The sequence below is a fragment of the Lagopus leucura genome, unplaced genomic scaffold (genome assembly GCF_019238085.1).
Source record: "Lagopus leucura isolate 7727_CA_CO unplaced genomic scaffold, USGS_WTPT01 Super-Scaffold_73, whole genome shotgun sequence".
NCBI lineage: Eukaryota > Metazoa > Chordata > Aves > Galliformes > Phasianidae > Lagopus > Lagopus leucura.
The window spans coordinates 91,018,695-91,046,233 of NW_024962252.1; the positions used below are offsets into that span (position 1 = coordinate 91,018,695).

Sequence of the window (27,539 nt, forward strand, 5' to 3'; positions counted from 1 at the left end):
GGAGCTCCGCGCTCCCCGCGGATATATCGCCCTTCGGGGACGGGAGAGCGGCGTTCCCCGCTCCGCGCTGCGGCCAGGTCCGCGGAGCCCTCTCGTCGTGCGGCCGGAACGGTGGGGAGAGCAGGAGCAGCGGGAAGAGCAGGAGAAGGAGGAGGAGAGGGAGAGGAGCCGAGAGAAGGAGGAGAGCGGAGGGAGGGGGTAGGAAAGCAGGAAGGAAGTTGTGAGCCTGTCTGGGGTTGAACTCAGCGGAACAAGTTTCTTTTTTTTTTTCGCTCTCTCGCTCGCTCTCTCGGTCGCTCTGTGCTGCTTGGCAGGACCGCTGGAGGGAAACACTAAAAAAAAAAAAAAAAAGTTTCCATTGTTAACTAAGAAAAAAACCACGTTTCGGCCTCTGTGGGTTAAAGATACACGATCCGTTTTCCACCCCTCTCCCCGGCGCCCTGCAGCTCGCTCGCTGCGAGTCCTGCACCCGCAACTCTGCACGGGGCCTGGCCCTATGGGGCTCCACATGGTGCCCGGGACGGCTGGCAGGGACAAAAGGACAGACGCACCCTCCCACTCTCCTCTCACACCTCTGCTTCCCTTTCCAGCCCCCCCTCCCCCCCCCTCCCTTTGGCCTTCATATTCCTCTTCCGTATACAACCACTGAGGCAAAGTCTTGTGCCTGCACCCACAGGAACAAAGACCTGAAGGTCCCCAATCCCCCCCATGCACCCACTGTAAGGCAGACATCCGCCTAGGCAGTCACAACAGCTTGGTCCCGATGCTTTTCAGCATGTTGGTCACCCGCAGCAGACCAAAGTCAGGCTGGACAGGCTCTGAGCACTGGATGGAGTTGTAGGTGTCCCTGCTCAATGCAGGAGAGTTGGACCAGATGGCCTTTAGGGGTCCCTTCCAACTTGGTTCTACGCCACTGTGTTGGGCAGCCTTGCATGAGCACATCCCATGGGGTAGGTGGCCACTGGTGGCCAAACCCAAGGGATGGAAGCTGTCAGGCACATCCGTTCCTGTGGCTCTGCCCTGGCTTTGGGCAGGGCAGCCACTTCCAGGACACTGCTGTCCTCTCTGGGGCAGGGGAGGCCACAGGCAGTGCTTCCTCAGCTCCTCAGCCCCCAGGCACGGGTCCCACTTGGCAGAAGGAGCAGGCTCTTGGCTGTGATACAGTGTGATTTCTGTATCAAGATAACTCATTGGATATAGTTGTCCCTGTGTCAGCACTTCAGGAGAGCAGGCTCTGTGATTTGCTCTCCAAGTAGTGTCAAGGTCAGACCTAGATGGCAACTTTTGGGTTGGTCTGGATTGGCCATGGAAAAAGACAAAAAAAAAAAAAACCAAAAAAAACCCAAACCAAACAGCTGTGAGATGTCTCTGCTGGGATTTCACAGCTAGGAATTTTCCCTAGAGGGGGAAATGGATGTCACAGCAGACCAGCTTTTTGTCATTAAGGCGTAACCTCCTGAGTCTAAACAAGGGGCAGAAAGGCCTCTGAATCTGCCGAAGGTGCGGACTGCCAATCCCACAGGCAGACAGACGGACACCCAGAATGAGCTTATGTTTGTTTTTCCAGTAGAGAAATGTTATTTTGAATTCAGGGCAGGAAAAGAGATTTTTAGACTTTTTCCACTTGAGTCTGTTCCCTCAGTGTCTGTGCTCGGTTAGGAACTGGTCTTTCATGAAATAAAGCCTGTGATCAATCTTTCTCAGCAAAGTGACCCACTGAGTATAATGGCACTATTCATGGGCACAAGCTTACTCATGTGTGCAAATATCTGCAGATTCCATTTTTTTTGTTGCTCCCATTCCCTCATGTCAGCCAAAAGTGGGAACATTTGAAAGAAAAAATAAATTCAGATTGATAGATGCAGATGAAAGGGTATCTTCCTTCTTAAAGGAGCTTAAAAGAGCAGAACTGTGGTATTCTAATATAATATGCATGTACTTGCAAGCACTGCTGCATATCTGTTTGCATGTTTTGACTGTTCTGTGAGGTTATTTACATTGAGAGAATTCTCACCAGCATAACCATGATGGGTGCTTAAAGTCCTTTCTTAAAGTCAAAGAATCATAGAATCCCCCAGGTTGGAAAAGACCTCCAAAATCACACAGTCCATCCATTCACCTATCACGAATATTTCCCACTAAGCCATGCTCCTTAGTACAACATCTAAATGTTTCTTGAACACTTCCAGGGACTGTGACTCCACCACCTCCCTGGACATCCCGTTCCAATGCCTGGCCATTCTTTCAGAGAATAAATATTTCCTAATGACCAAGCTAAACCTCTCCCGGCACAACTGGAGGCCATTCCCTCTAGTCCTATTGCTAGTTACATGGGAAAAGAGGCCAACCTTCATCTCGTCACAGTCTCCTTTCAGCAGTTGTAGAGAGTGATAAGGTCTCCCCTGAGCCTCCTCTTCTCCAACAGAATCACCCCAATTCCTTCAGCTGCTCTCCATAAGACTTGTGCTTCAGACCCCTCACAGCTTTGTTGCCCTTCACACTCCAAGGTCAAAATGTCTTACTTGTAGTAAGGGCCCAGATGTGAACATGGTACTCAAGGTGCAACCTCAGCAGGGCTAAGTACAGAGGGATGATCAAATCCCTGCTCCTGCTGGCAACACTATTTCTGATACAAGCCTGGATGTCATTGGTCTTCTTGGCCACCTGGGCACAGTGCTGGCTCATGTTCAGGTGAGTCCCCAGGTCTGTTTCCTCTATACAGTGTTCCAGTCACTCTGCCCTACATCTGTAGTTTTGCCTGGGATTATTGTAGCCAAAGTGAAGGACTCAGCACTTGGTCTTGTCCTCAGCCCAGCTATCCAGCCTATCCAGATCACACAAATCACACAAATTCAAGTCCCTTCTGATCCCATCCTATCTGCAGAGGTCAGGACAAGGGAGCAGTGAACTCGCTGCAGCATATTTACTGATTCAGAACTACCTAATGGGTCATGGCCTTATAATATTGCAGAATTTGGGCCAAAGAATTGCAATATGTGATGTCCAGAGAGAGTGAGTTAGAGCTATTCTGTGGACATTACACTAGCAACAAGTTTCTCTTTATGAAGAAAGCTGCTAATAAAAGTTGAGAGAAAAAAATATATACCTGGGGATAAATACCTTTTCAGAATGGGCAGGTATGGGTAGAAAATAATTACTTTCAGACTAGAGCCAGGCAGCAGTGCACATTGTGTAGTGAAGAAACTGCAGGCAGCTTTCAGCACACTTGTTTCCAATCAAGTGGAAACCAAGTGTCTGAGCTTGGACTAAGTGAAAAGCACAAACTGAAACACACTGTTAGTCCAAACCAGCAACAAGAATGGAGGTAAGAAAGCAGACAAGTTTTTCTCCTAGACCAGATGGATGTCTCCAGACACAGCATGGCTGTAGCTGCTTGGTGCTGCTGAGGACGCCCTACGTATCTTTGGCACTTTTGCATTCAGTGCTCTACGAAGAGAAAATAAGGACAGCCCCACTCTGACTCACTTGCCATCTCAGCACACATCATCAAGCAAAAGTGCAATTTGCATTCCCAAAAGAGCTCGCTTATGCTTAATCTGTGTTCTTCATTTGAATTTATACTTCTTGCTTCCAAAGAAAAGCACTGCAATGTATGAGGTTATCAAAGCAGGCTGGGTTATGTCTTTGTATGCAAACACTTGTGTGGGCACCTTCTCCTTGTTCTAGTGTGAGGCCACTAAAACGAGCAGACTCTTCCACTTAGGAAGGGCTCATGTTCACAGCAGGATGTATTTATTCCTGAAACAAAGCAAGGACAGACAATTAAGGTCACAAAGCTGTCCTGGCTGTGTAACATCTCCTGCTGACACACGACTGTAAGTGTTTTGGGAAAGAAATATCACAGCTGTCAAAACTAATGTCTTCTCAGCACCTCAGTGCACTTGAAGGCAGACCAATTAATTATTGTGCTTTATTTAAAAATAGTTGTTCCAAATGTGTTCACTGCACCCAGTGAACATGAGCAAGTCTCAGTACTTTACACTCCAAGTGCATGGCATATTCCCCTGATCTGCTTTCCTTAGGGAAAACTAGAGAAGATGTGTACTGCTTTAAAGGACACATTCCCCAATCCAAACAACAGTAACAATGAAAAAAAACCAAAACCACAGAGATTATGGAAACAAGGTCCTGTACTGCAGAAACACCTCCTTCTATGGAGAGGGCAGAACAGTTGTATGATAGATGCTGGTCATCCTACTCAAACACTTAGATGCACTCAATTCATATGGCGTGGGCTGTGTTGTAAAGCTATAATAGGACAGAAAGGACCACAATCCACTTGGTATCAATCCAGTTGTTAAAAAAACACAGAAATATAGCATAATAGCAGAGTCATAAAACACCAATTCCTTACGTATCCTCCTTCTTACATTCTTCCTTTGTATTAAAATTCATTTTGTAAATTATTACTTTCTCTTGTTTTGGACCGGTTGGACAAGACAGCCTTCACTGTATTTCAGAGTTGAGTCTTCTGAATGGCCACAATTTATCAATTTCAGCACCAGAAGGATTGTCAGCATCACTGCAGTGAAAGCCAGTATTTTATAGCACTTTCTCACCAGTAAGTTGAATATCATCATCTTGTAAAATATAGAAATGGACAAATACAGAGTAATTCTATAGCCAGAAAGTGTGATGGAAAATCAATTTGGCTGATACTTCATGAGAAAAGGAACCGCAGAGGAGGTGAAGGAACACTGGCTGCTGTTTGGGCAGGTGGCTGTCACAGCGACAGCACATTTCTGGCCTGGCTAGTTGGCAGGCAAAGCTAGTGAATAGGACTCTGGTGTTTGTCTTGCATCAAACCTGCACTGCTTCAACGCGAAAACAGCTCAGAAAGCAGCAGCTCTGCACAGCTCTGTGACCTCTGAGCTGGGTTACCTGGTCGTTTGCCCCCCCTCCTGCTGTCTTGCAGACACACATAGGAAGGCAGAATTAAGGAGGGACTGGTTAGTATTTGTTGTGCCAGCTCCTACTCTGGGACTAAGAACACTAAGAACATCAAGAGCTCTGCAGAGGCACCAGTAGCAAGCTGATGTGATTCCGGGCAGACTGTGTTTTGCGCCCACGTCTGTCTGAGCTCGTGCATCCACCTGGATCACAGAGGAACCAGTTTTGTTTTCCAAGAGCCTCCTCCACACATTCCTGCCCACACCTCGCCCTGTGCTGCACCAAGCAATATGGCTCAGTGCAGCTCAGAAAGCTGCCAAAGATCTCAGTGGCCTTTGGAGGAAGACCCGTATAGCCATGCACAGCACTAATGCATGCAGAGCATTAGTGCAGGGTTAAGAAGATCAGGTTTTGCTGCAGGACTTTGGTGAGGTGTTACAGAGCTCAAGAGATTTAAAATGTATATATGGAAAATATTATTCATAGTGAAGTAATCTGACAAGGAATTACATGCACAGACGTAAGGCAAGAAAGGTTAGGAAACCCTATCGCAAGCACAAGAGTTTACTTTTCTCGTGATTCAATGTGCACGTGTCAGTGGCCCCTTCATTTTTCCCCCAGCTAGTAAATTACTCAAAATGAAGATGTGAAAGACTAATGTGAATGCCTGCTGGGTGTTTTATACCCTGGTATACCCAACAGTTCTGCTGTTCCTAGTTTTGCCTCGTGCCAGAGAAGAGCCCAATGTGCACCATAACTGCGGTCCTCTGAGCTGCAGCATTGGCAAGTAGGCTCATGGTTGCTATTTGCTGATAATAAGAATACAAACACATGCATATCTGGGGAGTGACCCGTGATTCAGCATTAATGTTTCCTTTTTTTGCACAGACCAAACAAGAAGCACGAGGAGCACATGAACTCTGCAGTGTTACTGAACTTCAGTAAAAATGAAATAACAAAGGGAAATCTATCCCAGCTGAACCCCGAGGCTATTAAAAGTTGTACCTCGTTCTGTGGTTGTGGGGATAAAACAACTGCAGAGATATACTGCTTCATTGTTTGAAGAGGTTTTTTCTACTCGTGGGTCATACTTATTCCACTAGGCTGTGACCACATGGCCATAATTGGGCAGCTTTGCATTTGTTTGAGATAGATACGATAGCAGCAGGAAAAAAGATAAGCTATTTATTAAATGTACAGCGTGTCTGTGTGACTGCTTTGGGTTTCGTAGTACACAGCAGGACGTGCAGTCTCCAGGGCCATGAAATTCCACTGCACCTAGATGAACACGAAATCACAAGAAATGCTGTCCAAGTTTCCACTCTGCAGTGAAGGATCTCTGTTCTGAAAAACTGGTAAAGAGAGGGCACTAAAGAGGACATAATTAGTAATTTTAAAGCTCATTTTGGGATGTGGGCATTTAATTTAAAACAAAACGTGTTGGATGTCTCTAAGAAACTGTTTTTGCATTCAACTGAAAGCCCATGGAATAACAATCCTTTTTAAGGATTTACCACTATATTCCTAATAGTGCAGAGACAAGAAAGGACAGATGTTTGCTTCTGTTCCACTGTGAAAGGAAAAAAAAAGATCTCCAAATGAGTGCAGGAGAATTTATTAAACTGGCAGATCTATGTTGATTTTCCATAATTTTCATTATTGTTTTCACACTTGGCCTTAGTAAGAATTGAAGTACACATTCAATGACCACAGGTACTCCTAAGATGATCCACATGAGCACACACAAACTGCTGCTCTGTTACTTTCTCTTCTGTGTATCCTGACAGGCTAGCACATCCGACAGGCACTCACCTCCGTAGCACACCCTTGCTGGCACAGCCTGTTTTTTTGGATAGTACCAAGAGCAGTTTTCCATCCACAACCTGTTCTAGTACCAAGTAGTACTCAGAGCCTTATCTCCCTGCTGCTCCCTGCCCAGCTCTGCAGTCATCCATCCTTGGAACTATGCATTGCCCTCAAACTGCCACCCCTGTCTGCAGCAAATCCAGCAACACCGCAGTTTTCTTTGCTGCCCTCCCACCTGCCCTGTCTGGTATGTCTGGGACAAGTCTCCTCTAACTCCAAACGTTTTCAGGTTGCTTCTGAACTGTTTGAGTTATTCATCTCTGATGGAACACACGTAAAAGATTTTTAAGGCATTGCTACAATCTACAAAGTTTCAGATTTTTGACATTTTGCACATTAATAACATGCTCTCACAAACCTTGGGTATGTTTCTACGACCAGTTTACGTTTATATGTAACTGAGCTGAAACAAGTAAAGCCACATTCAGGTGCCTGAGCGAGAAGGCAGATTTCAAAAGTATGGATGGTTGTTCGCTTCCCCATGAAGTTTGCCACTCTTCTCAGGTGTGCCCTTCTTTGCACTGTTTTTCCATGCTCCAAGGAAGGGACTGTCTGTTCTTCTTTTCCTTTGGAAAAGGTGAAAGATACTGCATGGTCTGGCAGAAGCCAGAGTGAAGCTGCTTGAAGTTAGATATCTTAAAAGCCATTATAGCTGGAAACGGAAGATGAAGATTTGGCCCAGAGAAGAGTGCCTGTTGAATGAGAGCTGATGACCAGACTCTAATGGGTTCCTAAAGATGGTATATTTGCTCCCTGCTTCCTGCCAGCCTATGATGGGCAATACAGAGTTCCAGCTGGCTGCTCTCTTTTTCCCAGGGGAATTCACCTAGCTGCCTGAGTAACAAACATACTGAGATGCAAAAGGCCAAAGAGGAGAGAGAGCTGTGAGGCCCACAGATCCTCAGCGTTCTCTTCCCACCAGCTCTTTGATCCGTTTTGATCCTTTGCTTTCCTTTCTGGACACATCTACAGAGGCCAGTAGCCCTCGCTGTTTGAGACTGATTCTCCCACGCTGCCAGTCAGCAGCGTTCAGGACTGGATTACCAAGGACTGCTGAGATGGGCAGAATGGAGGATGGTGCCTCAGAGTGGCAGCCCAGCCCAGCCTGCTGGCCTGGCAAGTCCAGCCAGAAGCACTGAGAAAACAGGCAACCTTTGTGGTCTTCTCTCCACCAAGGACATAGCACAGCTTTTATTCAGGGATGTTTTGCAAGGAACGGGAAGGGAGTAACTCCAAGGAACTTTACACATGCATCTCCCTGTGACAAAATTTGAGATTTGCTAGTTCCCTTACATTCTCTCCTGCTGGCTGAGAGATTAAGAGGATATCTTCCTCAGGGAGAAGGAGATGTATTACTAAAAGCTGCCAGAGGAATGCTTTGGAATGACCCTTCCCAATCAGAGAAACAGTATTCTGGAAACACCCACCATTTGTTGGCAGAGATACTTATTTTCTTAACTACAGAACCAAATTTCTTTAACTCTCATAAGGGTCATTTTTGAACTGGATTTCAAGTATATATTATTTTTAAAAAATCCAACATCAACACATTTTGTTTCCCTCTGTTTCACATTTCTGATATTTCCTGAAAAGAACAAAATGTTGAAACAATGAAATGTCTTCTTTTTTTATTCTTCTTATAAACCCATCTGGCACTAAGAGACAGTTTACTGAACAGTTCTTCTGCCCAGTGAAGGTGATGGATGGGGCTGAACAAGAACTAGAGGATCTAGTGAGGGGCCATTTGCGTCAATAGCAACAGTGGTAATCAGAGAACTATCTACCAATTTTCTTGTTTCAAGAAGAGATGTGGAGGGAAAATGGTTCTGCCCATAATTTATTATGGTTGGTGGAATGGAATTTAAAGTTAGACAAATTAAAATGTTGATTATTTGTAGGAACAGCCCCTGTGTGAGGCAGGGCCCTGATTTTGGAAAGAGCATCTCACGAGCATACTTGGACTTAAAACCTTCAGGGAAGACTGTTAGCAGGTGCCTTAGCACTTAAGAAAGTGCAATGGTGCTGACGCAAAGAGTGAAGTTCATTAGAGCTATCCTGCTCAGCAAACTGGGCCAAGTCATCCCTTGTGTATCAAAGAATCACAGAATCACAGGTTTGGGTTGGAAAAGACTTTGAATGCTGTCCAGTTCTACTCCCCTTGCCATCATTAGGGACACCTCCCACCAGCTCAGGCTGCCCAGGGCCCCATCCAACTTGGCCTTGAGTGCCTCCAGGGTTGGGGCACCCACAGCTTCTCTGGGCAGCAGTGCCAGGCCCTCTCAGTAAAGAATTTCCTCCTAACATCTAATCTAATTCCTCCTAACATCTAATCTAAACCTCTAAACTCTTAAAGAGTTTAAAGCTCTTATTCCTTGTTCTATCGCTGCACTTCCTGATAAAGCATCTCTCTCCAGCCTTCTTGTAGGCCCCCTTTAGGTACTGCAAGGACATTATGAGGTCCCCCTGGAGCTTTCTCTTCTCCAGGCTGAACAAACCCAGCTCCCTCAGCCTGTCTCCATAGGAGAGGTGCTTCAGTCCTCTGGTATCTTCATGGTCTCCTTTGGACCCACTCACTCCAGCAACTTCACATCTTTCTTGCGGGACCCCAGAGCTGAATGCAGCACTGTAAGTTGGGCCTCACAAGAATGAAGCAGAGGGGAAGAATCACCTCCCTTAACCTACTGGACATGCTTCTGATGTAGCCCAGGATATACTTGGCCTTTTGGGCTGCAAATGCAGATGTCTGGCTCTTGTTGAGCTATCCATTCACCAGTACTCCAAAAATCCTTCTCCACAGGGTTGCTCTCTATTCACGCATCACCCAACCTGTATTTACTATTGGGATTGCTGTGACCCACATGCAGGACATTGCAGTTGGCCTTGTTAGACTTTATGATGTTCACACAGGCCCACTTCTCCAGGCTGTGCAGGTCCCTCTGGATGGCATCCCTTCCCTCCAACGTATTGTCAGCACCACACAGATTGGTGCCATCTCCAAAATTGCCAATTGAACGTACAGCCCTCCCGCCCACGTCACTGACAAAGATGTTAAACACCACTGATGCCAGTACTGGCCCCTGAGGAACACCACTTGACCGTCACCCTGGGTGCAGCCATGCAGCCAAACCCTTACGCGTTGAGGGGACCATCCGTCAAATTCATCTCTCCAGTTTAGAGACTGGGATGTTGTGTGGGACACTGTGAGATGCTTTACATGAGTCCAGGTTTTGTGAATGTTTTTGAAAGCTGAGATAAGGTGAATGACAGAGCTAAAAGATCCATGTTACTTGGAGTGCTGAGCGCCCTAGGAAACCTTCCCAAAGTCCTTGAGACAAAAGAGCCAGGGGCTCTTTTGCTGCTCAGTCTCACTGAAACTCCCAAATTTTCACTGGTTTTAATTGTCTTCCACTCCTTTTCCCATCTTCTCTCCCTCAAGCTGATGACGAGATCTGCACATGGGGAATTCTCCAGTAATTCTTCAGAAGCCAGAAGACTGAATAATGCAAAACTGCAATTGAGCCCTTAGGATTTGGCGATGTATCTGACAGGAACAGAGAGAATTGATGGTTATGTCAGTTCTAAAAGAAATGATTTAACTTGACCAAAGACACGGTAAATTCTTCTCTTCTACTTCCCTTATGAATGTGGTTATTTGTCCCAAAAGTTAGATTCACACTCGTCCATGTCCAAATTAATTTCTTTTGCATGATTAATCAGCAGCTGGAAACTGATGATGTCATGTTCTCTGACACGACTGTCATCTAATGTTACATTTCTCATGTATTCTTTTAACTAAATAACTTAGGCAGCAATGGCTTTGCTGGCTGACTGTCAGCTTGAGTCTGCACAGAGATTTAACATTCCTTTTCTCTCATCTTTCCCCAGCTTGCTTGCTTGCTGATGGAAAAAAATTAACTTCCACAACAAGGCTCTGAGCAGTAAATACATTTGCAGTGTATTGAAGAAAAATGTACATCAAGGACCAGGGGTGTACTCACAGGCCTGGACAACCAAGAAAAGCAGTGCCAGGGCAACTTCATTGCCCCAGGCTGATCAGACATACATTTTTGTTTCAGCTGAAAAGCAGATAGAAGGAAGTCAGATTCCCTCAAATGCAAGCTGCCAATAGGAGCAAGCATAACACTGCATTTACATGGAAACAAATACGTGTCAGTTTTTAGGCGCTTTGGAAAAAGGATGATGGCCTTTGCAGGAAGAGTGCAGAACACTCTACTGTTGATTACACTTGCTTGGCAGTTGTTAACTGATAATGTCTCCCAAGTTTACCAGAAATGGGAGTTTGTCTGGAGTCAATATTACACTTCATTTTCCATAAAAACACTGATTTGTAATTCTCATCTTTTTCTCCATCAAAACTTTGTTCTGCCATTCTTAATGCTTGAATGATTTCAGTGGTTTCTTTTTTTTTTCCTAATGTTTGGAGTGAGTCAGACACATTTGCCAGTAAAGTAAGTTGTAAAAGAGTAAGGTGGGGCCTTATATTCTCTGAAATGTGTGCTTTCTTTGTTTGTTTCTTTGTTTTTGTTTTCGTTTTGTCAACTTCTATCTCCAGCAGAGTGTCCATTTAGAAAGCCCATCTTTGGTCTAACCTCTTCTCAATGAAAAATGCTGTCTTTGACAAGGTAATCTTGACGAGTTGGTTTTGAAATACCTCAGGTGGTTCATTTTCCATCTTAATTTTCAAGCATTTTAAAATATATAACATTATGAGCATACATGTGGATGAGTTTGCATTGATTCTTCTCATTGAGACATGAGCTGCGTTACAGGTAAACTGAATTAAATAGCCATTTCTGTGTACAATTTTCCAAATAATTGTAGAAGAATGAGATTAGAGTCAAGTACTTTCTGCTAATAGGTTTAAGCATTTACAATTGTGGAAGCTTTTTCATAAGTAAATGCAAAATCATTGCAGCAGTTCAAATACCAAGAGGATTTGAAAGCCTGTAATTAATTTTAGTTACATTTCAAATAATCATAATTTGTGAATAGTACACCAGATAAATCCCTGGGAAGATTCCACTAAAGTGCATTACATCATACCTGAAATAAGTTTTGATCTTTCCTCTGGTATTTAGAGTATCTCTGAAAAATCCCCAAGTGATTAACAATTCCAGCAGAAAACACAAATGACAGTTCACAAATGTGATCTAACTATGTCCAAAGAAAATACCTGCTGGTTAGAATGGGCTGTGAACCAGGTCTTACATTGTGAACTTACTTAGGAAATTCAGCCATCTCTTCATTAGAAGCTGACGAAGAGCCCTTTAGAATTCACTTCAAAGTTTTTACAAGCACTGTCTCCCAGGAAGTACATTTTCCATGTTTCCTTTTTAAACTTCAACTATTCAAAAACTGAGAGTGAGGATTTACATCCGAGCTCATAAATAATCTTCTGAATTCCAATTAATTTCCAATGCACAGACATCTCCTGTAGCAGATAGTTCTTTTCCACCAGGGATGCAACTTCCCACCTTTTCAATCATTGAAGCATTGGGTATGCAGGCTCCCTGGGCTAGTTAGCTTCCCTGTGGCTTTCCATGTTCTTGCTGGCAGCAATCTCTTCTCTTGCTATACTGAGCCCATTATTTCCCTGCCAAGCTCCAACACACCCTCAGTGCCCTTCTTGCAAGCCCAAGAACACATCCACTGGTAATGAGGTAGGACCCTAAAAAACTAAATGTCTCTACGTACTACGTACCAAACTAATAGAATGTAGTAGATCTTGAAATAAACTAATGAATAATTAAAGTTTTCCATTTTTGCTGTTCTCTTTCTTCAGTTTCACAGTTAGTGTTCCACTCTAGGGTAGGGAGATTGCCTTCAAGGAAAGGAACTGTGTTGTTCTAGCCCAGTAAAGACCAAAGATCTGGGCACCTGTGCTTCTCCCTGTTTCTTTCCTTTCTGACTGCCTTCCTTCCTTCCTTCCTGTCTGCCTTCCTCGCTTCCTCCCTTCCTTCCTCCCTTCCTCTCTCCCTTCCTCTCTCCCTCACATTCTGGGATTAGATAGGCAATGTAATAATATAGGTATTTGTTTAGAGCTCCATTTCGCAATGTGATCTCTATTCAGATTTCATTGTTTTTATCAGGACTTCAGGATTGTAGACATCCAAGAGATTCTTGATTTTGAAGGCAGCAGATTTGAAGTTATTTTGGTTATTCTTTCCTTGCCCTCCCTGTCTGCTGTTCTTTCTTTCCCTTTTTAGTTCTTGCTCCTTTGGAGGAGCCTGGTCAGCCCACTTGGTGTGTAGAGTCTGTTTTACAATTTGCTGAAACTGTTGGAGGTTTTGGTATTCATTGCTGTGAATATCCAAATAGCTATGCTTTATGATTCATTTTTTCTGCTATGAGTAAACATATGCTTGTTTCAGATTTTGCAAGAAATATTTTACATTAAAAAAGCTTTTCAATCCCATAATCTGAAGTTTAAATCAAACTATTTGGCACATGACTTAAAGCATGTTATATTTCATATTTTTTTAATGATAAAACAGAGGCCCTTCTAGAAAAGTCCCCAAGAGACTGGTATCATTTGTATCTTTTTTCTACTCTCCCACAGATTTCAGTAGAAGATTATATCCTATTTTTAGGAGTCCATTGGACAGTTCAAAACCAAACCAAAACAACAATCAAAAAGCAGAGAAATAATAGATCTATGAACTGGCCTCTTTCAGAATTATAATTTGCCTTGAACCGAAAAAAAAACAACCAAACAAAACACAACAACAACAAAACACCTGAAAAAAAAAAACCACCTATTTCAGCATGTCAGAAATGTATTGCCTTTTAACAAGATTAAATCATAAGACAAGACAAATCACTGCGTTAGGCAAGGTTCCTCCTTTTGACTACGTCTGGCTAATGTACAACAGCCTTGAGAAGATACCTCTGTGAGAAAGGGGAGATGCAGATCGGATCCTCTCAGATGGAGGGTGTATTCAAATCTGGGTATCACACAGCCTAGATGAGTGCCTGCTTTTGCAAATCGTGGCTGCTGCCATCAGCAATTTTAAGTTAGCCTGCTAACTAGTTTTTTTCACTCTGAGTAAGGAAAGCTTTCATTTGGGGTTGAACAATGTATGTGCCACAACTCAGAGCAACATTTTAGAGTTTTTCTTGTGAACACACACACACTAAGACATCTCTGTCACAATCAGTTCAAACTGATTTCAGCCCTATGCTGATTTCTTTGGCTCAGCCACAAAACTGAAAACATATTCCAATGACCTTAGAGGCAGAATTTCCTTGACATAAATGACATGCACCTCTATAATAAGCAGGAATCTCTCTATCCAAGAGTTTACTCTCTCAGGAACAACTCAGGTCCCAACAAGATTCCCATCTCCATATTGCATAGACATTTAGGAACACTGAGCAGGAACTGGGAAGCCAACCTGGACTGCCAGCATCCTATATGAGTGACCAAGCCACAAGTTTTTTTCTCCTTGCTGCTCAAATCTCCCACTTCCTTTCTGCAGCAAAACTATTCCAGCTATAGTGACTAAAGGCTCTCCTTGGTATCAGAAGCATTAGCTTCCTCATTCCCTTCATGTGCACAAGGCAGCTATCCAGAGACTCCTAGACACAGCTCAGTGCTGAGATTAGAAACAAACAGACATTCTGTGTTTGGATACAACCTCTACAGAGGGAACAAGTTCTTCTTTTCAAGGTCTAGAAAAACTTCTCATCTGCAACCACCTGCCAAAACAGCTGCTGTGCCATGGCCTGTTTTAACTACGTATCAGGATCTGCAGGCTAGACTTGCTTCAGCATTCATGTGGAGTCTTTCCTGAATAAGCAGGGTAGGCATTGAGCTTATGAAAAGCATCACACTGGCCTTCTGGGACAGAATATTATTTTAATAGATTAAGTGATCTGACTGGCTTCCAAGACCTTTGTGCTGGGTGGAAGAATGAAATGATGAAGTTATGGAACTCCTGTATGAATTCTAAAATAAACAGGAGTATGAACAGCACTGCAGAAAGACATGGGAGACAGAAATCTAATTTATAGAGAAAAGCAGCAGAGGGTGAGAAGTGATCTAAGTGTTGATATTCCATGCAGTGTAGTGGGCATTGCTTACCCTCATCCCAGAGACTTTGCTACCCCCTCCCTGGATATCAAGGCACTCGTCACCCAGGGCAAGTTTCATTTTTTACATTATGCAGATGAGAAAACTAAGGCAGAGAGAGGTAAAGACTAACGTTCTTAAAACTGGCCACTGATTTTCGGTATCTCTGGTTCTGCATGTGTAAAAAGAACCTGATATGAACTAAGCCATGACATTCATGAGCAATGTTTTTCAGGAAATGTGAAGTATATTCTGTTCAATGTGTACAAAAAAGAGGCACAAGATGCTTCAAATTCAACATCTGAAATGAGCATGTACGGGAAAAGTTGGTCTCGTATATGCTACTTTTGCTCGTACAGAAAATCAATGCCATTACTGTCTCTTTAAGTTACAGTGAAGGTTGCTTTTTTCTTCTTAAATAATGTATTTGATTTTTATGTTGTTTATTACACCTTTTGAATGCAAAAACACTTGAATACAAACTCTAGGTCATCCATGCATAACATGGAGGTACCTGTGGAGTTGCATTTGCTTTTTCTAGATGTTTGTATGAGCATCTAACTTAACAAGGAAAATACATCTTACTTATAAGTCATAAAGAACTGCATTTTGTTTTGGGCATGGGTACTGCAGCTCTTCTGACAGTGCTGCACCCACCTTCTGTCTGAGTTTTATGCTGCCTTCTCTGACAGCACAGATGCTAGGACTCCTTAGTGACTACCAGGCAATGTGTCCACAGAGCAGTGTTGTTCTTTTACCAAAGATTTTGAGCACAGAAAAGCTCTTGAATGAACCACGCAGAAGGCATGGAAATCCAGGAAGTAGACTGCCCTCCTGGATTTTCACGGGGCTGCTTTGCAGGACCCATCAGTGAATTCAGATTGCCTCACTGAGCACAGATCCAAATTCTGATGCAGCTCAGATGCTCACATAGACTCAATCACAGTGTGTTCTCCATCCTGCTGTTTTTCCCTTCTCCTGACATGACAACCACATTGCTACTATTTGTACTGTGCAAATACTCAGTTCCTTGTATGGATTTAAGAAAAATCAACTACACTTCCACAGATAAGAGAGACGTTTAGGAAAACTCATAGCTTGCATTCAACTGAATGTTTGTGATTTTTATTTATTTGCATTGGCCTCTTGTCTGCACTTCCCTATTGGGTAATGACTTTCTGACAGGCTAACTTTACCTTGACAATGTCAGATCTATGTGCTATTCTCTTACACTTCTCTCTCCTTGACTACTGTGTCTCACTATGCTGTTAAATAGCAGCTGTGCTTAAATCCAGACCTGGCTGAAATGACCTGCAGGCTCTAACAGGGCTTTGGCAGACAAACACAGCCAGGCTGTGCTTAAGCACCTGCAGTCAACTCTGGGCTGTCTATGAGAATTGCAGTATGACTGTTGCATGAAGACTGCTTACGACCATAGTGCCTACAACATTTTGCTGCCCTAGAAACACTTGCTGCTGGTATATGAAAACAGCTGTGAGATGTACAGTGATATCACCACGGCAAGATGTGAACACCAAGATGATTTGGTTGAAAAATGGCGGTGAAATGGAAAATGGCAAGCATAACAGTGCCTACAAAAAATTACAGAAGTGTGATTCATCAGCAAAGTGCAACACCTTGCAGCATGTAAAAATGATTACCTTCTGAAATTCTTCATGAAGCAATTTATGTTTGTCACATGGGAAGAAAGGAGGGAAGTTACAGAGACAAACTGTAGAATGGCTTGGGTTGGAAGGTATCCTTTTTTTTTCACGCCTCATTTTCATGCCACCCACTGTACAGCCATCTATACGTGTATAAAAGCCCCAAAATGGAGTGCTGCAAGGAAATAAAAGGAAGCCCTTGCTGGGGATGGTTTGAAGGGACCTGGGGTGCTTATGGGTTGAGAGGAGGTCTGCATCCCCTTCCTTTGCCATTTGGGGACTCTGCACAATGGGGGTGTTTTGGGGTGCTCAGCACACACCCCCAGGCCCATTTTGGGATGAGGAGGTACCAATTACTACTATTTTTTAATTTGAGACATATACCTGAACATCTTTGATACATAAAAAAATCTTTCGGCGCATTTTTTTCAATTTACTTACAGTTTCACTGTACAAGAAGAATAATAAAGCTCTACGGTTTTGAAAGCCCCAGTGGTTTAACTGTAGGGTTAACTTAAAACTGCTTTGTCTGATCAGTAGAAAACCCCTATGTAAAATCTCTTATTTCGTTTATCTCAAAATGAAATGACTCTTCAGCTACTGCATAACTGAAAAATCAAACTGGCTTCATTCAGTTTATCTAAGTTGGTTCAAAAACCTAATTTAAGGCTTGATTAAATGCTATTAATGCAAAGTTAAATAAACTGCATGCCAGCGAAGGCTATTTTAGGAATGGCTGCTCCTGCTGAAGGGGAAGGGTTTTAAAACAAACTAAATTAATTTACTTTAAAAGTTAATAAGATAAACTATGCTAAGTGTTTCCACGTAGAGAAACTTACGGAAGTATGACAACAAATCCTTTGGAAAGCTGCTGCTCAGCAGAAGACAGGAGCGAATTTCAGAAATCGCAGGAAATAAAGTCCTGCTGGTTTGTTGCTGTTGTTGTTTGTTTGTTTTTTAAAACAAAACTCAAAATAGGACATTTTTTCCACTTACCATGCAGGGGAATTAAAAATGTCTTTTCAGTACATTCACTCAGATTTCTTGCTATTGTTGCTACAATTGCAACTCCAGCACTGAGAACACTGGACCGTGCTAAGAGAAACCAGCAGGGCTGAACCCAAGTGCCCCATGGCGTGGTGTAATCTGGCAAACAACAGATCTCAAAACATTTGCTTTGCTACCGTCAGGATGTTTGCAACATGTGATATTTCACAGATAAATTCTCAACAGAGGGCAATAGGACCACACAATGTATTTTGTAAGAATCTGATGACAATAAAATCTCCAAGGATTATCACGTAGTGTAATGGAGTTCAGACTGGAAATGCGTGCATGTCGAACACCTAACCTAGCTACAGCAACGTCCATGCATAGAAAGCCTCTGCCCCCTAGTGTATGTATAGCAAAGCTCTCTTTCGTAGGATATGGGGCAGTGAAGCTCCTTGAAATAGAAAGAGGAAGCATTTTTTTGAATGTTAATGTATAATTTACACGCTTCATCCATGTCCTCCCCCCAGTGACTACATAAGCAGAGAGCCCAAGTAAATTGTTCAGGGTCCCCTGCGCTGTTATGGTGAACATCTTCTTTTGTCTGAGGTGCATTTTTAAAAGCTGTTAGACATGTCTTTTCCTTTTTCCTTGGACTGACCTTATTTCAGCTGAAGTCCTTACTGATTCACCATTGGCTTCAGGCAGTGCAGAGTGGCATTAACTCGAAGTTTTCCAAATCATGTGATTAGGTCTGCTGACTTCTTGGGGCCTGAGACTGTGTGAAGGACTTGTCCTGAGATCTAGACAGCCAAAGAGATACCAACCATTAAAGCCATAATACTTCTTTTCAAGTTAATGTATTTGTTTCCTAAGGAGATATTTGACATTTTAGCAAAACTGTACAAAACAAATACATGAAGAGACAGAAGAAGCAGATTAAATGGCACAGTGGTCCAGAGGGCATTGTGGCAGCTGGAAATTCCCTTTGCTGCTGCTCCCATTGGAGCAGTCCTGCTTCCACCCTAGACCTGTGCTTAACGGTCCTGCAAAGTTTGTAAGGCTCAAAGCAAAGCAAGACTTTGCTGGTATTGCATTGATCTGGATGTATCACCAATTGCTTTCTGACTGCAGACCTAAGCAGTTTTAATTCCTGTTATCCTAATACCTTGGCTTTGTCTGTTTGATTGAGCTCTCATGTTTGACTCATTTCTACATACATGAGAAAGCAGTCATCTATAAAGTTTCCATAATGCTACAAATGCTTGAATCAGTGGACTACAATGATCTTTGATCTGTTTAATACCATAGGAGACGTGTAGTACATGAACATCCACAGCAAAGTGTCAACTGCCCACTCGTCAGTACTGCCACACAGTTTGGATGTGCTTTTAACAACAAGATCTGAGGGACTTTGGAAAGAGTCCAGCGGAGGGCCACGAAGATGGTGAAGGGCCTGGAGCATCTCCCCTATGAAGAAAGGCTGAGTGAACTGGGTCTGTTCAGCCTTGAGAAAAGGAGACTGAGAGGGGACCTGATCCAGGTCTATAAATATCTAAGGTGTGGGGGGCAGAATGGCGAGGCCGGACTCTTTTCAGTGGTGAGTGGAGACAGGACAAGGGGAAACGGCCGGAAACTGCAGCATAGGAAGTTCCGCACAAACATGCACAAGAACTTCTTTACAGTGAGGTGACGGAGCACTGGAACAGGCTGCCCAGGGAGGTGGTGGAGTCTCCTTCTCTGGAGATGTTCAAGACCTGCCTGGATGCCTACCTGTGCGACCTACTGTAGGGAACCTGCTTTGGCAGGGGGGTTGGACTCGATGATCTCTGGAGGTCCCTTCCAACCCCTACAATTCTGTGATTCTGTGATTCTGTGACTTCAGATATTTTGTGAATGTATTTCAAAGTACTGCCTATTCTAGCATAAAACCTCAGATATGCTGGGCCTGACCCTACTCAGACCTACTGGATAGGCACAAGAGCATTGCAGTGTTTGAATTTGTGTCAGTAGTTCTATTTACAGATATTATTTATACCTCCTGAAAAAAAAAAAGGGTTGCAATTCTTCTGATACATTTGGATGACTGTAACAGTTTATGACCAAAAACTCTTTAAGATCTCCTATTGAAAGGTACAAAAAGGAATCAAATTACGGCAACCCCAGAGAATGTCCTTATGTACTTTAGTGAGGCACTGCGATCCCCCATATCAAAAAGCTGTGATGCAGCTTGTCACACTGCCATTTTAGGAACTGGCACACTTCACATTATCTGTGAGAGATCCTTCAAGCAAATGATTGCATATATCTGTTTAAAGAGAAAAAAAGCGGGAATATTTTGATGGCCATATAATACAGTGTGTGGGGAGGCTGTTCAAAGAGTCTTTTAACATGCTCTTGGGTCAGATGCTTCTCATGTGATGCAGTTAGAAAAAAAGCAAGAAAAAAACCCAAACATGTTACGGGAGATTCCAACTGAAAGCTGTATCATAACATCTTTCAGGAAAGGATGGACTGAAATACCCTTTGCCATCATATTATCCACTTGTATAGAAAAGGAATGCTGAGTTGAGCCAAATTTTAGTCTCTAACCTTCAGGCTAGAGAGCTAGAAATCTTTTTAAATATTCTTCTTTCTGAGGTCTTCACACTCCAGAGAAGTCATTCTGAGAACAAAGCTGTGAGCCCAGCTTCCAAGGGCCTCCCTGAGAGGCCAGCTGATCCCATCCCAGCTACAGGACAAGAAGGCTGGCAGTGAAGGTGGTACAAGGCCCTATTAAAATGAAATGACTTGTCACAATTGAAGCTCAAATATCAGTGATGGCACCAAGTAAACGTGCTTAAATACTGCACGCCTGTGCTTAATATTCCTCCTAAGAACGGCAGCAGCAGAGGGAAGCGGCTCCGGCACTGAGGGCAGAGACACGAAGTGATGAGGAAGTGCTACAGAGCTGCCTGGATGTGACTTCCATGCTGTTACTGGTTAGACACAATCACACAGCGGCTTTTTCCAACCGTAAAGATTCGACGGTTCTGCACAGCAAAGGTAACAAGAGGGACAGAAGCAGCTCGTGTGCTGACTGGAAACACTCTATTACTTTGCTCGCTGTTACTCGACTTTATAAAACAAAAACACTTACACTCTGAAAATAAAAACTTCTTACATCCGCACCAAATAATGCTAAACCGTTTGCAATGTCACGTTATTCCTCACGGCTGCCCTCGATCTCCACAGCCCCCACCACCCGCCATGACAGGCACCTCCACCGCCGGGGATAGCGTGGGGAGAGCTCCCTCCCTATTGGCCGCTCCTCTTCCCACCCTTCTCTCCTATTGGAGGAGACTGCCGGATGGGTGGAGACACTCACTGAGCGGCAGTCACAGAGGCGAATCACGGCGGAAGGGCAATCGTCCCCGCGGCCAGCGGTGCGGCCAGAACACGCTAGAGCCAATGGGATAGGAGAGAGGGGGAGGCCGGCCGGGCTGGGTGCGGGCCGAGCGCAGGTATTGGGGGGGGGGGGGTCGGGCGCCAGCCGCGGGGTCTCCGCCTGAGCCGGCTCGCTTAAGGGGTGGGCGGGGGGCTCCGGCCCGGGACTGCCGCGGCGCTGCGTGCGGCCGCTCAGCTCCGCGCTGGGCCCGGCGTGAAGGCAGGGCACGGCACAGCAGCAAGTAGGTCCGGCAGCTTTGCTGGCTCATGCTGGTGGGAACTGTGTGGTTGCGCGCGTGGCATAACGCTAACATACGTGTGTAAAGTAGAAAATCAAATACCTCTGCTTTCTCCGGGGCGGTACGCCTGCCTGGAGCGGCGCTGGGACGTGGCGTTGGGCCACGGGGCATCGTAAGGCTCCGGCTCGCCTTTTCCTTCGGTAAGCCTTCCGTTCTCCTGCTGCCCGCCGCCAACTCCGTACGGCGCGCCGGGATGCGGCCGGCCGTGCGCTCGGATGGACGAGGGCGCTGAGTCCCGCGCAGAGCACGGCTTGCCGGCTGCACGCTGTGCCCTTGGGAAGAAGAGAGAGCGTTGGTGAGCCTTAAAAAGCGGAGAGAGGGCTTCGAGTCTTTGCTGTAGCACCCCCGGCTTTGTTATTTTTTGCGCTCTGGGGCAAAGTGAAGCGTGAATGGCAGTTGCAGAGCCTGTGTGTTTGGAGGTGCGTTCCAAGTAAGCTGTGATTGCAGCGGCAAGAATCTGGAAGTCTTTTCTCCTATAGTTTAGTTGTGTCACTTAGGCTTTCTAAAAGCGTTTTCCTCCTCTTGTGTTTACCAACAGCAGTGATTGAAACTTAGGAGAACAGGAAGGCTGTCAGTGTCAGTCCAGTTTGCTCTTGATTTAAGTGTAGCAAAGGAAAATGCTTCTCTCCATCTAATTATCATCTACGAGAACAGCCTGCACCAGCAGGAGTTTAATACTCTTCTTGAGAGTTTAAATATTTTGCCAGACAACAGCAGCTCTCTTGTGCTGTATTTTATATTGGTATTTTTTACAATGGATGACATACAAAACAAAGGATTTGGGTTTGTTGCAGCATAGCAGAATGAAAACAAAAGGCAAGCCAAGGCTGGATTCTGATGTTTGTGTGAGTAGGCCCAGTTTCTGTGAAATTCATAAAGCTGTTTTATCACGATAGAGGAAAGCGGTCCCTTTCACAAAGTACCTCTGCAGAGAGAGAAACAGTACCTCAGACCTTTCTGTAAGCTTTGCAGGGCTGCTCTAAAAGCAGGACTTGCTGTAGTTCCACTTCAGCTGCTCCATTCAAAGCCGTACTCAACTCCTGACCTACTTTTTTTGTCCCTTTTTATCTCTGCCACTTTTCTGGAGGGTTTGGTCTTTTATCTCTTAAACATCTTACGATTTTTTGAATCTATCCTAACAGTTTGTATCCATCCACAGAGGAAAAGGGGAAAACCTTGCCCAGTACTTGTGACTTATGGAGTAAATTTGAAGACTGGCACTCGTTGTTCCTGTCCTTTGGTAGACACCACTCTTTAGTTGTCTGAATATAGATGCAGATATGATTTCTGCCTCTCCTTTCTTTTTGCTCAGTCTGTGCTCAGGGCACAATTGTGGGAGTTGCCAGGCGTGTGCTTCTATCCTTAAAGGAGAGACTGCTTAAACCAAGGCTCTGTGTGGCAGTCAGCATGGCCTTGGTGCCAGTTTGTAGTGTAGCTTGGATGAATGAATGGTGGCATTAGATTGACTCATAAGGGGCCAGTGGTGCAGCAGAGGCTCTCCTCCTCTGTAAGCCGTTCATTCAGGGCCCTTGCTTGGCCCAGCACTTGTTTCTTACCGTGAGTACTGGCAGTGGGGCTGCTCAGGAGCCAGTGTGGGTGCCTGTCCTGCTGAAACCTGGAAGACAAATGCCCATTGTCTCTTCAAAAGAACTGGGTTTCTAATGAGCACCTGACATTTGTGCTACAAGCTGAGGATGGTTGGACAGCCCCTTTGGCAGTAACACAGATTTAGGTCACTTTAAGGCAGCAGTGAATACAACTTCAGAGGATTTGTTGAGAGGATTTGTTGTGGGCCAGTGGCTCCAGTAAAATCCTTAATGCTTTGGAGGCGGTTTCACCTTTTGCTGAAAGCAGAGTGCAGTAAATAAGGGGTGGTAAAGCAGAGTTCAGGTATGAATCTGCCTGCTGATGAAAGTATTGTTACATCTCTGCCATTGTCCTTTCTGAGAGTGAATAACAGAATCTGTCTGGCATAAAAATGTCTGCCTGTAATATAACACAAGACTTTTTCCAAGTAATCATGAGGATTAGGAATTAATGGAATATTTCTGCTGTCTGTTTTCAACTCTTCCAGTGGTCATGGCACGACTGTGATGTACCAAGGAGGCTTATTGGCTTCTGCTTCTGAAATCTGCAGCATTGCTTTGCGCAATTGTGTTGCAGTTTCTTAAATGTCGGGAGGAAAAAATCTTTAATATTTTCTTTGGGTTGTTAAAACCTGAATATGGTCCCAAACTGTGAAAGAATAAAATCTAATTTTTTTTTCCTTCTCTGGTTTCTTGACACTATCAGGAAGTATTAAGAATTATTTAAATTCCACAGCTCACAGATTTAAGCACTTGGAATCCCATGGCATGCATATTTTAACCCGTGGGCAGGTCTAGAAGTATGTCATGTTTGTATGATTGCACATGATATCTGTATGTTACTTTAAATAAGGCCTAAATCTTCTAATTGAACCAGAATCTAGGCTCTCAGCTATGATCTATGAGCCCCCACATGCTGAGTGGAAATAGCATGTTAAGCACCTGGCAAGTGGAGATTTCTACCTCAATAAGAAAAAAATCAGTGCAGAAATGTTGGTGTCGGGTACCTTGCTCAGAAAGAACATGGTATCACTGTAAAGCTAACAGGCCTGGTTTCAGGGCTTCCCTGCATTTGTTTCCCATAAATGTACAATTTTTATCACTGAAGGAGGAACAAAATGAGAGGAAAAAGCTTGAAGAGAAGGCAGGGGATGAACAGTTGTCTGAAAATTTGCTTGGGCGGAATGAGGTTTGCTTTCTAAAATATCTTGAAGGTGCTAGATGTGTTCAGAGCTTTGTGTAAGAGCGGAATCTCACAGTCCTCCCTCCTTCCATCCCCTGAAGTGAATTTTAGTTTCTTTAATGAGAAGCAAGAATCTGTCACGGAGCTTTGAAGCATCTACTTTGACCTCTCAGGCTAGCTGGTAGACAGTGAAATGTACTGGTTGACCTGCAAGTGCTTGGTTCCCATGTGACTGTGTCCAAGTCACATGGCTTCTTCAGCTTCCTTCTCTGAGCTGGATTAATGCTCTGGTTTTGCTTATGGATAGGTGGCTGAGAATTAGGTGTCTGAAGCTGCTGCTTTGCTGAGCTGACTTAATAAGTGATAAAACGAATTTCTGCTATCACCTATCTTTAGAGCTTCCTGAAATCGTAGCTCTAAGGCTGTTTTATATTAGCCTCAGCAGGGGCAGAGCACACCTCCTCTCTTTGATACCTTAAAAACAAAATAAAAAATAACAAAGCAAACATAAAACAGCCATTCCTTTGCTTTCTGCACCATACCACTCCTTTCTTTGCTATTCCGCACAGCAGTAGTGTGGAAAGAGGCCAAAAATTTCCAGCTCCCAGCTGTTACCCATCCAGGTGGCTTTGCTTTTAAGCACAAGGCGATATGAGGGAATGGGGAAGAAGTGGCTCACTTAGAGATCATGTCTTTCCCTTTCTTTTCTCAACAGTCTCTGGGCAAAGAGAAGAACTGCTTCTGAAATTCATCTGGTTAATCGACAGTCAAAACAGGGAAGACAGCATGTAACTCCTGCTTAGTGGCTTATGTAGAGCTGAGGCTGCAGGTTACTAGGAGACTTCTGCTACCTGCTAACACTTGTAGGAGTGTTGTGCAAGAGCTGAGCTCTCTAACTTGTTTAGCAGTCAGCCAGCATTTGAAGTGAAATGTTGTTTGGCTCATACAAAACAAATACAAGCACTCAGAAATCTCCTTTGTGAATATCAGGGTGCTAATGGGAGAGGTGAAGCGTAGAGGCAGAAACTATGAAAGCTGTGGCAGAGAAAAAATGTTAAGTTGACCACGTCCATTTGGGTCAGTGCTGTGTTTGCTGTTCTCCCAGTTAGGGAGATTTTAACTGAATGGATTGTTGTGTCTGATGTGACAGCAGATAAAATCAGCAACTAGGAGTCGCAAAGCCTGCCTGCTGAAACTGTGCCTATTTTTCAGGCTTCCAATTGTTTGCACTGCAGTATTTACTGTTTCTCTTTCTTTTGGTTTCCCTTGTCCTCTCAAGTCTTGTGTAGTGCTTGGCTGAGCCCCACCTGAGTGCTCCCTGTGCAAACGACAATGATCACGTTCATGAACAACTCGGACAGTGAGGATGAGCCCTGTAATGAGAGAACATCTCTGATGTCTGCAGAGAGCCCTCCAGTACCTTCCTACCAGGATGGTCTGCAGGCCTCAGAAACAAGGGAAGCACAGACACATAGGGTATGTATGCACCCTTCTTGGGAGTAAAGAAGTGGGGTATGAGGATAAATGTTGTCTTGTTACCCACCTCAGTCCCTCCCAGCAGGCTGGCTTTTAAGATTGGCTATAGCCTACGTTATTGCTGCCCTTGGCCAGCAGCTGTAATGTCTGTTCCTATTTCCTCCACTGTGACTTTCCCCTTTTTTACTCCTCATATATACTCCTCCCCTTTCCTTCCTTTTGGTAAAGATGCAAGCTTTTAATCAGGATGTGATGTACATATGACTCTTGCAGGATATCCTTTCCAGCCTTTTTGTTTTGCCAGAAGTGTTGGAACAAAATCTAGTTTTACCACTAGTGAAGCAGCATAGTAAAGCATGCACAGTGCTGCTGTGAGAGCAGGAATCGCTCAGGCTTTTATACTACCTTAGATACTATTCATTCTCTCTCTCTGCACCTTGTCCTTCATGTCAGTCTGTGTATGTGTCTGTCTCTCATATGTGCATTGAAGAGCCCTCAAATATTCATGGTTCTTTATTAAAAACTCTGTTGCAGCCTGTCTGTAATGGAATTTCTAGTTGCATTGCTTAGTCGGTACCATCTTATTAGGAACAAGTTGGTGTGCTGTGGTTGCCCACAGAAGCCTCAGCCAGTATGATGGAGTGAAGCTTTGAGCACGAAGGAAAAAGTCTCACGTATTTGCTAATTCTTCTTTTCAGAAGAGGCAAACGGGTAGCAGCCGTAGCCCAAACAATGTTGCTGATGAGGATGCGTCTGACTCGGATGTTCGAGTGAGAGAGAGTGCCTTGGAAAATGAAGAGGAGGAACTGACTCTGAAATATGGAGCAAAGCATGTAATCATGCTTTTTGTGCCTGTCACCCTTTGTATGATTGTTGTCGTCGCCACCATAAAGTCAGTGCGCTTCTATACGGAGAAAAACGGGCAGCTGTAAGTGGGGTCTTCAAAACAGCCTCTGAGTACAGGGGATCCCTAGTATTACACATGTTCCACACGCACGCGTCTGTGTACACAGAGTGCTTTCTTGGCAGGCTGGGGGAGCCTTTACACAACTAAAGGTGGCTGTGTAAGCATACCAAGGCCAAAGATGAACGCAGCATATTTTTAGTAAGTTTTTTTTCTGTACCTGCGTTACACTGATTCATTAGTGCTGTCATTAGGCATTAGCCTGTGAGTAGCATAGTAATGAAGTTGCTTCATACTGTGGTATAAAAGACCCAGGCTTAACTCCTAGTCTGTTCATTCAGTGGCTGGCAGCAATCAGGGAATAGCATGTTCATTTGGATGAGTGTCTCATTTCCTGATGACATTTTTGTTTCTTAAAGACTCATGGTGTGGATACATAATTCCATCTAGCTCTTGCTGATTGTGTCCGAGAGTGTTCCTGGGGCTCTGACCCCACTTATCATGGTGGGTAGATAAATGGAACCAAAGAAAAATGGGGGGGAAGGAATGTGATGAAAAGGAGTAAAACAGCCTATGACACTGGATTCCCTATTGCGAAGCAACACCTGGGATGTATCCTTGTCGTTATCATGAAGAGGGTCCAGAGGCATGAAGTAAAAATCAGTGGCCTGGAGAAAAATTCTCAGACTTAGTCACTTATGCTCTCGGAGTTTTTCTTTAGAGCTTTGCCAGCCACAGCTATTCTGTAGGAATGTGCTTTTGTTTAAAACAAGTAATCTTTAGTTGATAATTAACTGGAGCCTGGCCCCTTCAAAGGATACATCTCACGTTTACTGCCCTTGGCAGTCATATTTCCCTTTCTTTCCCACGTACACACAGAGATTTGTTTTTATCTTAGGGCAGTTATTTGGAAGAGAATATATGTACTTCACACGGCTTTGCTTTATACTGCAGGATCTACACTCCTTTCAGTGAGGATACCCCATCTGTGGGCCAGCGTCTCTTGAACTCGGTGTTGAACACTATCATAATGATCAGCGTCATCGTTGTAATGACTGTGTTCTTAGTTGTGCTTTATAAATACCGCTGCTATAAGGTAAAGCATTCATGACAGAGCCTTCTCTACACGTATTCTGTAAGCA

The 27,539-nt window shown here is 44.1% G+C and overlaps 1 protein-coding gene and 1 long non-coding RNA gene across 6 annotated transcripts in view; one reads left to right on the forward strand and one right to left on the reverse strand.

Annotated features, from left to right (window-relative positions):
- On the reverse strand, positions 1-21,417 carry LOC122194273. The gene is made up of 3 exons (XR_006183084.1): positions 21,291-21,417; positions 18,185-18,326; positions 1-332 (listed from the first exon to the last, which is right to left on the reverse strand). It is a non-coding gene; the product is annotated as an uncharacterized LOC122194273 (long non-coding RNA).
- PSEN2 (presenilin 2) overlaps positions 20,940-27,539 on the forward strand; it is a 23,139-nt gene continuing 16,539 nt past the window's right edge. For 2 of the 5 annotated variants that reach the window (XM_042895221.1, XM_042895226.1), the window contains exons 1-4: positions 20,940-21,026; positions 25,297-25,493; positions 26,192-26,421; positions 27,352-27,493. In XM_042895221.1, the coding sequence (XP_042751155.1) occupies positions 25,350-25,493; positions 26,192-26,421; positions 27,352-27,493 (516 nt within the window). In that variant the 5' untranslated portion in view covers positions 20,940-21,026; positions 25,297-25,349. Of the gene's footprint in view, positions 21,027-21,166; positions 21,192-21,239; positions 21,389-21,518; positions 21,544-25,296; positions 25,494-26,191; positions 26,422-27,351; positions 27,494-27,539 lie in introns of those variants that run through there. The other 3 variants (XM_042895225.1, XM_042895223.1, XM_042895224.1) reach the window with 3 other exon arrangements.